The sequence below is a fragment of the Melospiza melodia genome, chromosome 3 (assembly GCF_035770615.1).
Source record: "Melospiza melodia melodia isolate bMelMel2 chromosome 3, bMelMel2.pri, whole genome shotgun sequence".
NCBI classification, from domain to species: Eukaryota; Metazoa; Chordata; class Aves; order Passeriformes; family Passerellidae; genus Melospiza; species Melospiza melodia.
The window spans coordinates 69,119,107-69,134,282 of NC_086196.1; the positions used below are offsets into that span (position 1 = coordinate 69,119,107).

Below are 15,176 nucleotides of genomic sequence, written 5' to 3' on the forward strand. Positions count from 1 at the left end.
TGTTTGGTAACCTATTTCTGCATAATAAGTTCTTAACATGGCAGGAATGTAACATTTACAACTTGTTTTTTGTCCACTAGTGGTATTTTCAGTGGATTATTTATTAAGCTTTGACTCTTCTGGGAATTAAAGTGTTCTGGGTACTTACTGTAATTATTTCAGTAAATTCCAGTTGGAGCTGTGGTTAAGCAGTGATGTGTTAGGCTTTGATTCCTTTTGTGCTTTCTGAGCATGTGAGTAGTCCCACAGCCTTTGGTGGTGGTGACAAGGCTGAGATCTGTGTTGTGGTGCACTTACTAACTGGAATTTTCATTTCCATGTTTGTAGTTGGTGTATGAGTTTTTCCTGAGGTTTTTGGAGAGCCCGGATTTTCAGCCCAGCATTGCAAAGCGATACATTGACCAGAGATTTGTACAGCAGGTAAGGGCGACTGGGAAAGTTGAAGGTGGCGTTTAAAGATCACCTCTGGAACTTAAATTATCAGCTTTCCTGCTGACACAGGGTAAATTTCAGTTGTTGCAGCAGTGGTTTGGTGCCAAACACTAAATAAACAGCACATCATACCACAGGGGCTATATGTATTTAGTAAATTCAGGAACACTTTGTTTTCAGATACCAACCTCAGTGCTTTGCAATGTAAGATTTTTGAGATTTATAAAGTTCTGGTTTTCATCGTTTGTAACTTAATTCCAGCCAAATGAACAATGTGGTAATTATATTTTTGTAATCCTTCTATGATTGTTTTTTAAATTTTTTTGCCAGGGGAAAACTTACAGCAAGCTTTTTTCTTGTAAAAAGTTCATGCACTTATTGTACATGAAATGTGTTTCAATACCTCCTTACTTGTGCCTAGGTAGTGTAATTCTCTTTACTGTTGTGTATTAACCACAGAAGGAAAATCAAGTAAGAAATTACTTAAGAAGGTCATGCTTTACCATGCAAAGCAACTATGAGCAAGAAAATGAAGTGAGATTTCATATTAAATATAACATCTTAGAGAATTGCAGTGTACAATGCAATAACAATTTTTGGTTCGAGGTGAATTCAGTGGGGATTTTTTCACTGTGTTGAAATGTGTGTTTGCCAAATTTTGTTTGTCAAAATACTTGTTTGCTCAGTATCTGAAGAGTGAGTGCTGGCAGGCCTTCACAATACAGCAAGGAAAAGTAAAACCACAAGGTGGATGCTTTCCCTCCCTACCTTCATTTAATTTCCACTTAATTGGTTCTGCTGTTGTTGTATATGTGTTTTCTTCTCAGTTTTATTCAACTTACACACAAAATTTAAGCCTGAGACTGCTGGTGAGCTATTTGCTATGGGTGTCCACTTTACAAACTGACCTGTGGTCCTTGAGAGCAGCATTGCAGAGTTTGTTCCTGACATTTCACTTGATCTTTCTCTGGAGTACAAGATAGAGACAATGCAACCAACAGCTAGCTATATATGGGAAAAAACGTGGAGTAGTGACCCTGAGAAATTCCTGCTAAATATAAAATTGAAGTGAGCCTGAACCAAGTTCCTGAACAGCTGTTTCCAGTCCCTTGTGCTGCTTGGTACAGACATACCTAAGCTCAGACCTGAGCAGGAGACTCTGCTTGAGCTGCCACTGACTTGCTCAAGGCAGCTAACTTTTCTGAATATGCTGTTGCTTGGCCATGCAGGGTTAAAAAATCCAACAAAAATTATGGTCTGTAACATGATTTGAGTATTTTTTAATGCCTTGGAGTGAGTCTGGTCTTTTCTGTATCCTTGAAAGACTTTCTACAAGATAAAAGTTTGTGGAAAGTTTTGTTATCTCCTGCAGCATTTAGTCTGTATTAATGGGGAATTGGTTAGTGATTACATATCTTGTGCTTATTCCATGGCCCCCTCCTTAATTGTAAAATTTCTTGTATAGGAATGCTTTTGCTTGGCCATCAAGATACAAGTTTTGAGATAAGCAGTAAAGGACTTTAATTATGAAATTGTAAATATAGGACATGGATTTGATTAATTCTGGTTTCTTAAATAACAAGTGTAAACCACTTACCTACAGTTTGATAATCTCATGTTTGCAATTGCATTTTTATTTTCATAGTATAACAGTTACTGGAATGACTTCAGTGTCTGTTGTACACAGGAAAGAATTGAAGTTGATTATTTTATTAGAAAAAAACCCAACTTTATTAAAAATGTAATTTTGAAAATCTACTATTGACATATAAAAAAAGTCCAGTTAAACTGATTCTATTTTTTTTCCTAAAGTAAACTTGCAAATTAAAGAGAAAATTCAAAACAAAAGATAAAATTCATAACAAAATCTTAAGTCTTTCAAAAGTAATACATTTCTATTTCATTTTTAAAGTTGTTGGAGCTCTTTGACAGTGAAGACCCACGAGAACGTGATTTTCTAAAGACAGTTCTCCATAGAATTTATGGAAAATTCCTCGGTTTAAGAGCATTCATCAGGAAACAGATAAACAACATTTTCCTCAGGTATGCTGTGTATGTGTGTGACTAGGTTGAGGAATATTTTATCTTGCCTTCACAGTCTGGGTCTGCAGTGATTTATTCTTGAAATGAAAGACCTGTGTTTGTCTGTGATCTTGCTTTCAAATATTTGAAGCTTAGTAAAAGTTACTTCTTTGGAATCTCTGAGCCTCTGTGGCAAATCTTGATGGTTGTCTTTTTTGCTAACAGGTTTATATATGAAACAGAGCACTTCAATGGTGTTGCTGAACTCCTTGAGATATTAGGAAGGTAAGTTTGATTTCACACAGAAAAATATAAAACATTATTATGTTTGCTTCAGCTTTTGTGCTTTGGGAATGGAGAGGGGGGAAGAGAATTATTACAGTAACGAGGGATGAAGTGCAGTCACTGATAATCTAATACTGTCTGGGTTACCACATGAATATCAAATTAGGACACAGAATAAATTACTCTTTTTTCAGTGCAAGTTTTAAAGTTGATAGGCAAAAAATGCTTCTCAAGGATCCTTGTTTGTCAGACCTATCTACTCTTGCTTATCTTCTGCCTGATGGATGACTTGTTCTTTGATTCAGAAAATGAATGTTAACTTTTGCCCTCATGCTGAATGAAATGTTTTAATCTTCAGCAGGCTGGTTTTCCTTCAGTTCTATTCAGGAAAGCCTTGTAAGTGCTAGGGTTTTTTAGTTACCTTTGTTTTGAATGTTATTTCACTAACTTCAATTTAACTTTGAGGTTTTTCTCTGGTAGTTTTTTTACTGCCTTTCCAAAACTGTCACGCATTTCACAGTAGAAAATTGTATTATTGGTCTAACTAAAAATATAAATGTGGTGAAGCTATTGTGGAATAAATTTTCTTGAAAAATCAAGTGATAGGGATCCCATTATTTTCTCAGAGTTGCCTGAAATGTAAGAGGCAAGAGAAACTAACCTTTTCCTGAAGGACTTTTGTCTTGTCTGTAGCTCATCAACTCTTAAATATAAGAGGACTGAATCAATGAGACAACTTTGAAACTTGGTTTTTGAAGGGAAAGATTGTTCAACAATCTCAAAACAAGTGCTTTAAGTGCACTATTAAAATTGCATAGTCTTTTTTTCTCTGCATGTTGCTAGTGATGGTGGGTGACATGATCAGCTTCCTGATACATCTGTCTAAGCTTTGCAATTAGACAGCAGGACTTACTGCAGATGATTTTATTTAATGGATGATAAAAATACTTCAGCTCATCTAATGGGTATTATTTAGCTTCTAGTGTGATTCTCTGGCATTCCTTACCAAGAGTCTAAACTCTCATTATAGCAGCATTTCAAAAGTTGTGCACATGTTGAGCTATTTTATGATTTCAAAATAATCGGGTTTAAAAACTGAATCAGAAATGGAGTTTCAGTTGAACTTACAGAAATTCTTGACTTGCTAGGAAAAAATTTATTTTTTAATAAAAATAAATCCTGCTTATTCATGTTTTCAGTATTATCAATGGTTTTGCACTGCCACTGAAAGCAGAACACAAACAGTTCCTTATGAAAGTTCTGATTCCCATGCATACTGCAAAGGGATTAGCTTTGTTTCATGCACAGGTAAGCTTTTGCCTATTTTTAAGTGGTGGGGGTTTTGTATTTACATTTGAAATTAATGAAATTTAAAGCACTATGTGTTATAATATTAATATATTACGAAAGATTTGCAAATTCAATCACTTTTTAAAAAAAGTTTTCCAGATCTTATATCTAAATGTGAATTTTGAGATAACATTTAACATATATTACAAGTGAAAGAATGTACCAGTGGGTCAAAGACATATCAACTGAAGTTGGAGCTTTTTTGCTTGTAGTCTTGTCACACTTTAAGCTTCATTTAATCCCAGGGCCTTGTGCTGTTGTAATTTCCTTTCTTTAACTTAAATGCTGTGTGTAAAGGAACCTTGGGTATGGCCAGGTATTTATTTCAGAAGTGTTTTTTTCTTTCTAAAGCTGCACCAGTGATGGGGTGGGAGGGAGAATGTTGTTGCCATTTATAAATAGCAGAAGTGCACAGTAGCTCTGTGGCTCAGGCAGGAATTATGCAGATCCATGACATGCTGTCAGAATGCTGCAGTTCTTCAGCTGACTTGGGTTCTCATACTTGCCACAGACATTCAGCATTTCATGTGAGGAATAATCTGTATCCTCTCCAGACATATGGCACTACAAGTATTGAATATGGTTGATGCAAACTTGGAAGGAATTCTGCTGTGGCTAATTAAAACTTGATTTTTAACTTAGCTCACTAATAGAGCTCCAAACAGACTGAAGGTACAAGAAAATGGGTTTCTAATTAAAGTGAAATCATTGTGACTGTATAGCCTACAAACAGGCTCAAGTGAAGAGCTCACTCAATTCCTAATTCTCATATGAAGTTTTAAATTAAGCAAATCACTTGTCTTTGTTGTTTATTGCCTTGCTGCTCCATGAAACCTCCCAAAGGTGTTCTCACTGACAGATCTGTGCAGCAAGCTCCCCCTTTTCTCTGGGATACATTTAATCCAGCTCATGGCTACTGAAAGGGCCCTATTAATTCAGCTGTACCTTAAAGTCACGTTTTTCCTGCTGACCAGGAAAAATGTCCCTTCACAAAACACTGGTGCCAGGTGCACACAGAGCACTGTGTGTTTCATTTTATCCCAAAGGGCTGAGCCAGGACTGAATCTGCTCTGCAATCCCAAGTGGCCTGGTTGCTTTGGTGCTGAGTGAAGTAGAGCCTACCCTTAAAAGTTAAAGCCTTGAAGATGAGCTAAGCTTGGGTCTTTGTGTCTTTGGGCAGTAAAGCATTACTGCACTGGATGTACACATATAATGGGATTTGGGAGATTAATGTGTGACATTTTTTGAGTCTATACAAATGCATCAGTAGCCTAAGGGCAAAATAAAGAAATTACACCTGTTGCAATTACAGCATTGTAATTATCTGCTTTGGCACAATAAAAAAAAGAAAGGTGATGCTTAAATTCAAGCATCCTGAGAATTGAAATGTAATGTCTATTGCATAATTTTTGTCTTTGCTTTATATTGTGAAATACTGTGACTTTTAAAAATCAGTCTTAATGGAATCTAAGGAAGGTTGTAGCTAGTTCAGCAATAGCATTATTGTATGGTTTCTGCATGGGATGGTTGTTTACTTACTCAACTGTGTGCTCAGTAACTAAACTCTAGGTGATTATATAACATTAAATATCCTTAGCCTGGGCAGGCCCCACACAAAAGCAGGAGAGGCTGGGAGAGCAGTGCTGGTGCCTTAATCACATGATAATTCCCACTCCTTCCACCTTTCCCCAGGCACTTGCTGGCCATTGCTGCACTGGGACAGGACACTCAGCTGGGCAGCAGCTGCCTCATCTCCTGTGGCCTTGGAATATGCTCAAATTCTTTCACTTGTAATTTACCACTGGATGCTGTGTCACCTAGATGTCACCTGGGCAATGTGTGCTCAGTCCAACCTGTGTCACAGCTTGGTTTTTACTGGAAGTGTGGTCTTTTTTACCCCAAAATAGATGTTTGAAAGTGTTTGTATTGTTAACACAGGAGTTGATGTTAAGAAAAATCTGTTTGGATATGGGATCTGAGTTAGGGAAATATCTGCCAAGCTTAAAAATAATTTTCTAGGTTGAAAAGAAAATATGATTTTTGGTATGCAGGAAGTTTTTTTAAGATAGAGCAGGCCTGTATATCGTGCTGCTTTAATTGCTGTTTTGTTTAGTTTGGACTAATATGAACTGGCTGTGTAGGGGTGTCTTGGGTTGGGTTCCCCCCATGATCTGAAGTGCTTCCATTAGAAGTTGTGATATTTAGTAGTGCTGCAATGTGCAAACAGTGTCTGCTTAAACTAAATAACCATATGACTTACATTCCAGCTTGCCTATTGTGTTGTACAGTTCCTGGAAAAAGACACAACTTTAACAGAGCCTGTAAGTGTTTTTCAGTTGGATGTCTTTCTATTTTTAATTTCAATTAAATATTGCAGTGTAACCTGTTGAATTGTGCAGCAGTGCTTGTGTTATCCTGATTAAACAAGGAGAGGTAGGAATTTTTTGGGGGGCTGGAAATGAAATCTAGAATAGTTAAGAACATTCTGAGTTTGAAAGATAGAGCCAAGATAGAGCACAGATTTAACTACAAGTTTGAACTTCTGGTATCAACCAAACTACCCCAAATTAGAAAGCATGTCATGACTGTATTCTCTCCTCATAAAAACTAAAATTTCAATGGTTTTGGTACAGATTGCTTGTGCTTAGCCCATGCATGAAGTTGAGATATTTTAGGGGATAAACATTCCTGAAATAAAAGTTGAAAAGAATAACAGCACTTCATTTAGACAGAAAGAGCTCCGAAATTCCAAATGTGGTGTTTCTGTCCATCCTCTTCAGTTCCTGGGGTGCCTCTTGGCAGCCAAACTCAGGTGCTTGAGGCATCTGTGCCTTTTGCCAGAGTGAGTCTCCTGTGACACATTTGACAGCTCAGCTGGAAAGGGTTTGTGCTCAGCTTTGGCAGGGCCCATGGAGAGCAGGGGCTCAGGGCACTGCAGCAGCTCCTGAAGACACACAGTGATGTCAGGCCAGCTGTAAAAGAAACTGGACAATCAGGAATATCTCCATCAGGGCTATCTTGGTATTTACATACTTCACCTCTTCTGTGACAGAAAAATGAAGAGCTTATGCAAGACCTAAATTTTCTTCTGAAAAAAAAAAAAAAAAAAAAAAAAGATAAACAGCTTTGGGAAAATAAAATCAAATAATTGATCTTGACTGAGTGCCCTTTCAGGAAGCTTGTTTTCTGCACAGCCATTTCAGCTGACCAGTTATTTGTGTCTATGGATTTGCCTTGTGTGCTTGAAGCATCTTTTCCCCCCTGTGCTGCAGTGCTCCCAGCCACACTGGTCAGTTAGTTTATTTTGTGGGACAGGGACAGGAGAAGGGAATTGTGTAACCTGTATTCCTTAAGCCAAGTGAGGAAACAGCCCAGGCATTTTGACAGTCAAAGCTGACATGTGAGCAGAGAATGTGGAGTGTTACATAAAAACCTGCAAGATTGAGTGAAGTGACAACGTGACAAGGTCAGAACTTCCTGACACAAATTCACAGAAGTGTGGGGCAGGACCCAAGCCCAGACTGCTGTGAAGGAGGCAGGGCTTTGGAGCAGTGCCGCAGGGCAGTTCTGAGCCTCATCTGGACCATGGTCTATGCAATTGTGGCTGCTTCTCAATCAGTTAAAGGTGAATTCAGGCTGGAGAAGACACAAGAACTCACTGCAGAGTCACTGCCTTGGTTGTAACTCTGGTGTGTAGTAAAAGTTGTTTTATAAAGGAATTAAAGTTAGTAAGATAAGAAGTGAAGCTTTAAGAAACTTTCTGAAATGCTTGAAAAGTAAATGTTAAAATTTGGGTCAACTGATGAGATAGCATTGGAAATTTTTCTTGGCTTTAGGTCAAGTAATATTTTAAGAACTCCATCAGAAGGCTGTCTTCACACATACCTTACTGTTATTTTTCTGGCAGGGATTGTCACTCAGGGTCAGTTTGGAGGACATTCAATCCAAGCTCTTGTAGCTATGGTAGTCTGCCTCAGGTCAGTCCTGATGCTTGCAGAGCTGACAAGAGGAGTTTGTTACCTAACCCTGCTGAGTGCAATGGCCTTTACATGGAGGAAATCAGGCTAAATGTGCAGTCCTGGTGCATGAGTTCAGTTTTCCAGCAGGTGCCTACACTTGTAACCCAATTCATGGGAATCCTGCAGCTCAGGGAAGAATATTGACCTTGTGCAGTGAAAGCAGCAATCCATGAACATGAATGTGCAGGTATCAGCTTTTTAATATAAAGGCACAGTCAAGCTGGAACCTGACACTCCAAGGAGGAGCAAGGAATAGGTGTCTTGTTGAGGTGTGCACTGTTACACTCAGAACATGTTATTTCTTTATCAAGTTGGCAATATGGGTCTCTTCTCTAGCAAAATATATTTAAAAATTCTTGCAGTAATTTGTGCTGGGAAGTGCGCTTTAGTCTTCCTAACTTATTTCTCTGGAAAGCCACTTTTGATAGTCTGTGTAGTTGTTAATAAAGCAGCCAGCTGGAAAACTGAAGGAAAAAAAATCAACATGACAAAAAGCAAATATGGAAGGTATTTAAAAAATTGAGTACGTTTTCCCTTTGGATATGATCAGTTAGGTGCAGTTGTATCATAAAAAGTAGAAATCCTTTCTTCAGAATGAAAGTTTATAAGGCTCTGAGAATGTTTCTGCTTCTGGAATACAGTTGCAGCTTTTTTTTTTTTTTTTTGGTCTTTTTTTTTAAAGCCAGAATTAATTTTGTAATTTAGATGCCATGTGAGATGTTTATTTCTAGGAAAAATGCCTCCAGCCTTTTTTTGCTGTATTCCCTCCATTCCTCTTGGGGGCTGTACTTTCCAATTAATTTTCCCAAAGGTTTTGTTTTTCCAGTCTTGTGTAAGGTAGTTTCAAATGTAGCTACTAGAATACCTTTTCTCTGTAAGTTCACATCTTTCTTACTTGAGTTTCCAGTCTAACATGTCAAATTGTAGCAGAGAAAAGGAAGAGTTGGAGGCCATGGCTCCTCTCTAGAGCCCTGTCAGCATTTATTGTTTCCTCTCAGGCTTCAAACCTTTGATGCCAAGGCAGGTGCTCCCCAAAGTATGGACGAGTAGAAGACAAAAAAAAAAAATTCTGTGAGATTTAGCTACAGGGAGTTTAACTTCACTTTGGGATGCTTTGATGTGATCAGCATCCTGTCAGTTCATGTGAGTACTGGGATGGGGGCAGAGTGTGAATGGATAATCACAGACACACAAAGCAATAGGGGGCTATTCTGATAATCTGAGCTATTCTGATAACCTAAACAAGACAAACATTTCAATGATGTTTATTCAGTTTTCATTGAACCTTTGAATAAGGAAAAGCAAACCAGTATTTTTTTTCTTATCTAGTATGTAGTAGAAACTTGTCCTGCTTTTGACATGTTTGTGTTTTTCATACAGGTAATCAGAGGATTGCTCAAATTTTGGCCAAAAACATGCAGTCAGAAAGAGGTTGGTTTTGTGTCTCATTTCTGGTGTCTGCTGTGATGTAAAATCTCGTGGGGCACATTCACAAACCTCTCTGCTGTGCTCTTCAAGAGATCTTGCAGAAAACTTGCAGTTCTTGAAGCTTCTTGAGGCACTCACCTTTGTCATGTGACACAGTCTGGTTTCTTCTACGTAATTAAAATGAGTTTGAAAACCAGGAGTTTGATTTGTCCCACCAGATTCCATCCCCAACAACTCTTTAAAAGTGGGTCCCTTAACACTGTTGTCTCTTTTTCTGCAAGTGGTGATAAATTTTTCTGTGCCAGCTACCCAGAGTTCTGCTGGTTGCAATTTTATATGGGAATTAACTGCTTATCACTTTAAAAGCTACTTTGGTGATCTCTGATAATTTCTGCAACCATTCTTGAAATAAGATGCCCTAATTTTTTTTTTTTATTTTGTAACTGTAAAATCCCATTTTCTGCAGAAGCAGTTTGGTGAAATATTCAGTATTTACACAAAAGAAGTCCAAGAGGAGAGCTGTAACCTGTTAGCTGAGAGTGATGATTGATTTCTTTTAGGCTGCAAAAAACCCCTGTGAATGTCCAAATGCCTTGTAATGACAAACAGTGCTCTTTGCAGGATTCATAACTAATATATAAGCTGTATTTTGTGTGCTTCTGTTTACAATGATGGTATAAAACACTCTCATCCTTTTTTTCCTTTCTAAACTAACAGGTAATGTTTTTAGGTGAAATTGAAGAAATCTTAGATGTTATAGAACCAACACAGTTCAAAAAAATAGAAGAGCCTTTATTTAAGCAAATATCCAAGAGTGTGTCAAGTTCACATTTTCAGGTAAATAAAAAAAAGTATAAAAACCCCAAGCAAACCTCATGGTAACTCATTTTATGGTTATGAACCCTTAACTTTGTGTTTCAGGTTGCAGAAAGAGCTTTGTACTTCTGGAATAATGAATATATTCTTAGCCTGATTGAGGAGAACATTGATAAAATTCTACCAATTATGTTTGGCAGTTTATACAAGATCTCCAAAGAACACTGGAATCCGTATGTAACTTTTCACTTTATCTGTAGCACCATAAATAAATTGTCCCCTCTTTCAGGTTTGGACTGGGAGCTTTTAAATGTGACTTCATTTTTACTTAAATGAGATTAAATCCACTGGAGTGGATATTCTGGGTGTTAAATCAAGTGTCACTTTCAGCTGTGTTGTTCTTTCACTGTTCTGCACTGTTATGATGGAGACCTGAAATTTATTGAAAAAGTGTGAGGAAATTGGATGATGATCTTTATATTGTAATCACATCTGATCATTTGTGTTAGTTCAAAATGCAAATTAATGCTACTTAGGCCAGAACCATTTCCAAGGGTTGCTTCTGTTTGTGCTTTGCTGTCCTTTAATACTTCAGATGAATACAGCTCTCTGTGTCTTCATAAGTGTTTATTGCTGATCAGTGAGATAAAAAGAAGAAAAGATCCTATCAGAGAATAGCAACCCTTGTGAAGGATGGTAGGATGAGAAATGAGTGACTCCTTCACTTTATATTTATAAAGTTAAATATTGGTGCCACAAGTTAAATATTGGTATTCCTGTGTTTGAAAGAAGCAGTAATGGTACTGAAATACTGCAAAGCAAAGCTTGCTGGTGCCAGCACCCTGAATTAAGTTGCAAGTTAGTGTGCAGAATATAAAGTTTCTACAGGCAAAAGCCAGGGTGAACAGGAGCCCCCCACAGCCCTGCAGTAAAACACAAGTCCTGTTTTAAGCTCTTGGAGGCTTTGCAATTATTCTGGGTTTATCTAGATGCTGTGTCTAGCTGCAAACACAGCAGCTGAGACTGAATATAAACCTGGGGAATAGTCCTTGGAGCATCAGTGTATTTGGGACCTCAGCAAATTTGGAGGATGTCCCTCTTTCCTCTCTGCAGGCAGAAGTTGCCCTTTATGAAGGAAGTAGAAGACACAGGATAATTGCCTACTTGAGACAAGGAAGTTGGGGGAAGAAAGTCTAATCCTTTGATTCTAATCTGTTTTGGAGGGCAGCAAAACATGCTTTTATCCATCTGGTTGTCTGATAGGGACTCCTTGCTCAAAATCCAACTTTTCCTCTCAGAAAACCAAAATTTTAAACAAGCTTTTGACCTCAAACCACATGAAAGCCAGGGTACAAAAAAAAAAATCAAATTTAAAAAATAAGTGTACAAACAGGCAAAGGATGCTGTGCATTTTGAATGGAATGAGCACAGGGTTCTCATGAACAGCTGGGAGATTTCCTAGTGCCACCACGATGGACAGGGTGCACTGAAAAGGCAAACCTGGCTCTTTGGTTATTTCCTTAGGGGGGTTTTTGACTCCTCTTTCAAGGTCACAGGGCTGCAGCTTTGCAGTCACTGGGGAACTGCTAGTGAGGGAGAAAACAGAAAAGGCAGTTTACCTGCTTTTTGCTTAGTGATTAAGCTTAATGACAGGCATTTTAATGTTTAATTTTATTGATTTTTTTATTTCTTTGTATAAAGATGGGTAGGTTTAAAGGACACAACATTTAAGGTGGTTTGTTGAAATGTGAATACTTACACAAGAAGGATAGTGCAGGAATACAGGCAGCCATGTAACACACAGCCAGTGTTGCTCAAGCTGGAGAGTGTCTTAAGGAAACTGAGGTACCCAAATCCATGATCTGATGTTCTTGATTCTAGTTCTCTAGCAGGACTCCTGCTGCCCAGAAACACTGCTAGGAGAGCTTTGCTGTGCTAAACCACACTAAGCCTGTGGTTTGTCTGCTGCCTTCTTGAAGCTACAAGACAGAAGTTTTCTTTTTCTAGACTCTCATATTTCATTGCTCAAATGTTAGAGTTGTTGTTAAAACTTGGTTTATTAAAGGTTCACATAATTGAATCGCTTTAAAGTACAGCCACAGCATGAATAATTATATCCTGTGCAATTACAGAAGTCAGGAATTTAGGATTAAATAGCCATTTCAAAAAATGTTGACCTATACTATAATTTCCTCTGTAAATTAATAAAATGGAGAGGATTTTGTTTCAGAAACTCCCTGACCTTACAGCAGTATCTTGAATAAGAAGCTTGGAATCCAAAAGAGAAATCAAATGCTTGTTTTTATCACTTAGTAGATCTCATGGCTGTGCTCCTTCTGTTGCAGAACCATTGTGGCACTGGTGTACAACGTGCTGAAAACCCTGATGGAGATGAATGGCAAGCTCTTTGATGAGCTCACGAGCTCGTACAAAGCAGAAAGGCAAAGGTACTGAGCCTTTCCCCAGCTCCCACTGGTGAATGTGTCCAGGCTGTCCCTGTGGCTGCTGCTTCGCTCTGTGGTGGAGCTGTTTGCTGCTGGGTGTCCCGTGAGCGAGGCAGTGCCCTGGGGGAGCTGAGCCCAGGGAGGGACAGGAGGGCCCCAGCTCCCCTCCTGCAGCTCTGTTCCTCCCTCACAAAGATGCTCAGTCCCTGAATTTCTGTGCATGTGATAGAAAACCTCCTTAAAGCAGCAGCCAGCTGTGCAAAGCCACCCCACAGCAATTGTCTGCATTTGCTGGAGCAAAGGTACAGTTTCACCACTCACCATTACTTATTTGCTATCCTCTCTTTTTAATTGAGGAAACTGTAATTGCCTCTAAAAATAGCTTTGGAGAAAAACTTAACTGTGACTTGCATCTACTAATACTTTAAAGTCACTGTGTCTCCAGATTGTGCTTAAAACACATCTGAAATTGATCTTTCACTCTTTTCTTCAGAGAGAAAAAGAAAGAATTGGAACGTGAAGAGTTGTGGAGAAGGCTGGAGGAGTTAAAGCTTAAGAAGGCGATGGCAGAAAAGCAGAACAGCACTCACACTGTGCTCAATGCACACAACACAAGTGCCAAATAAAAGAAATGACCACCTCTACTCGGCAGACATTCTTTTTTTGTACCCTTTTGAAATATATAAGGATTTGCAAAAGAAACCTCATCAGTATAATAGAAACAGCCAACTTTTTCTCTGGCAAATGTAAAGATTTGAGTTTAAATACAGCAATTAAGCGATGTCATTACCACAACATATTGTAAATTTGTCTAATTATTGATGTACTGTCACTTCCAATGTTTCATAGAACTGAGTTTTCATCCTTAATGAGTGAAATAATTATGGGAGTGGTGAGAATTATGACTTGAATTTTTGATTGTGTTGCACATAGGTGGTATAGTTTGCTACGTACACATTTTTCCTTGTTTTATATGTGCTTTTCACATTGCTGCATACTTTGGTTAAGATGATAGAAAAGGCTTCTAGTTGTGCTGTATTTTCTCAAATAAAACCAAGGTACGTTCCCAGTAACCTGAGATACTCAGTACATGCCCCTGACAGCTCTAAGAGGAACTCTGAAACAGAGCTGTCCTTGAATTCTGATTGGATTCAGAGTTAGATTTACACAATGCTCACGTCAGAAAGGAGGCAGGGCAGGGAGAGAATCAGCTGCAAAAGGTTGTGGTGGCCAGGGCCTCTGCCCCATTGCTGCTGCCTCTGGGGTCCTGGGCTAGTTAGGGATTTCCTCCTGCTTCAGCTGAGGATGGAGCTTCTTCTGGAGCGCCCATCAATGATGCTCCTCATCAGCCAAGGACCCTCCAGAGAGCTGCAGTCTCCAAGAGAGATTCATCTTGGGTGTTCCTGCAGTAGGATTAGCATCTCATGGACTGAAGAATGAGACCAAAATTGGCATTACTATATTTTTATTTTTTTTTTAGTAAGGAGGGAAGAATGTGAAGAAATTACTCCTTGTTTTCTTTAAAGAAAATGCAGTGTTTTTTAAAGGTGGAAAGTTGACAATAGAAGTCTTGTCTGTTTACTTGATCAAGTATTTTTTCACATCTTTTATCAGAGTACCATTCCAATCTCTTAAACTGCAGTTGTGTGGAAAAATTTTGTAATGAAAGATCTTTGGGGAATTGAGCAGCATTCAATAAAGTCTTTATGTTTGTATTTAGTGCTGTACCTCACATCTTTGTGTTTCTGAAGACCAGGAGAATTTGAATGGCTGTTCCAAACAACTTTTTAACTGTCCAATGTGGCTTTTCACTGAGTGCCAGAAGTGGGGAAGTCCCTGCTCCACTCTTTGAGCCAGCTGTATTGCACTTGTTGCTTCATTTTTGTGTCCAAGCAGTTGTTTCACAGAGGGCAGGGGACTGGACAGTCACACCAGCACAGCTCACCTTGGTTTAGTGCTTCAGTGCCTTTTTGCCTTTAGAAAAATAAAGTTCCCAGTGTGTGACAAACTTTGTTCAGCTGTCCCAGAGCCTAAATGAAAATAACTTACACAAATGTTGGGGAACCAAACACCTTGCAGGGGTTCAAGGAATGAATCACTGCCATTTGTAATTGTGACAAGTTTTACCCAAAGTTACAAATAGGGACATCAGGCTTAAGTAATAGGAAAAAAACAACAGAGGAGCTGCAAGATAGCCTTCCAAATTGTGCAACACTTGCTGTCAGAATTGCTCCTATAAATAGGTATGCAAAAGAAAGGTTTCTTGGCTGGCATCACTGGTCTGCTCTTGTAACATTTCCTTATAAAACAAAACATCTTGACAGCTGAGATGTGACTGAAGTGGACTGCTGTGGGAGTTTATTGAGGGGAAAAAATAGTA

At 38.6% G+C, this 15,176-nt stretch overlaps 1 protein-coding gene across 1 annotated transcript in view; it reads left to right on the top strand.

Moving 5' to 3' along the window:
* Nucleotides 1–14,511, top strand: part of PPP2R5A (protein phosphatase 2 regulatory subunit B'alpha) — a 41,625-nt gene extending 27,114 nt beyond the window's left edge. Inside the window, exons 4-13 of the mRNA XM_063152154.1 lie at nt 328–420; nt 2,345–2,475; nt 2,680–2,739; nt 3,939–4,047; nt 6,357–6,410; nt 9,489–9,539; nt 10,254–10,373; nt 10,458–10,585; nt 12,698–12,799; nt 13,290–14,511. Of these exons, the coding sequence (XP_063008224.1) occupies nt 328–420; nt 2,345–2,475; nt 2,680–2,739; nt 3,939–4,047; nt 6,357–6,410; nt 9,489–9,539; nt 10,254–10,373; nt 10,458–10,585; nt 12,698–12,799; nt 13,290–13,422 (981 nt within the window). The 3' untranslated portion in view covers nt 13,423–14,511. The remainder of the gene's footprint in view (nt 1–327; nt 421–2,344; nt 2,476–2,679; nt 2,740–3,938; nt 4,048–6,356; nt 6,411–9,488; nt 9,540–10,253; nt 10,374–10,457; nt 10,586–12,697; nt 12,800–13,289) is intronic.
* Nucleotides 14,512–15,176: the final 665 nt, after the last annotated feature.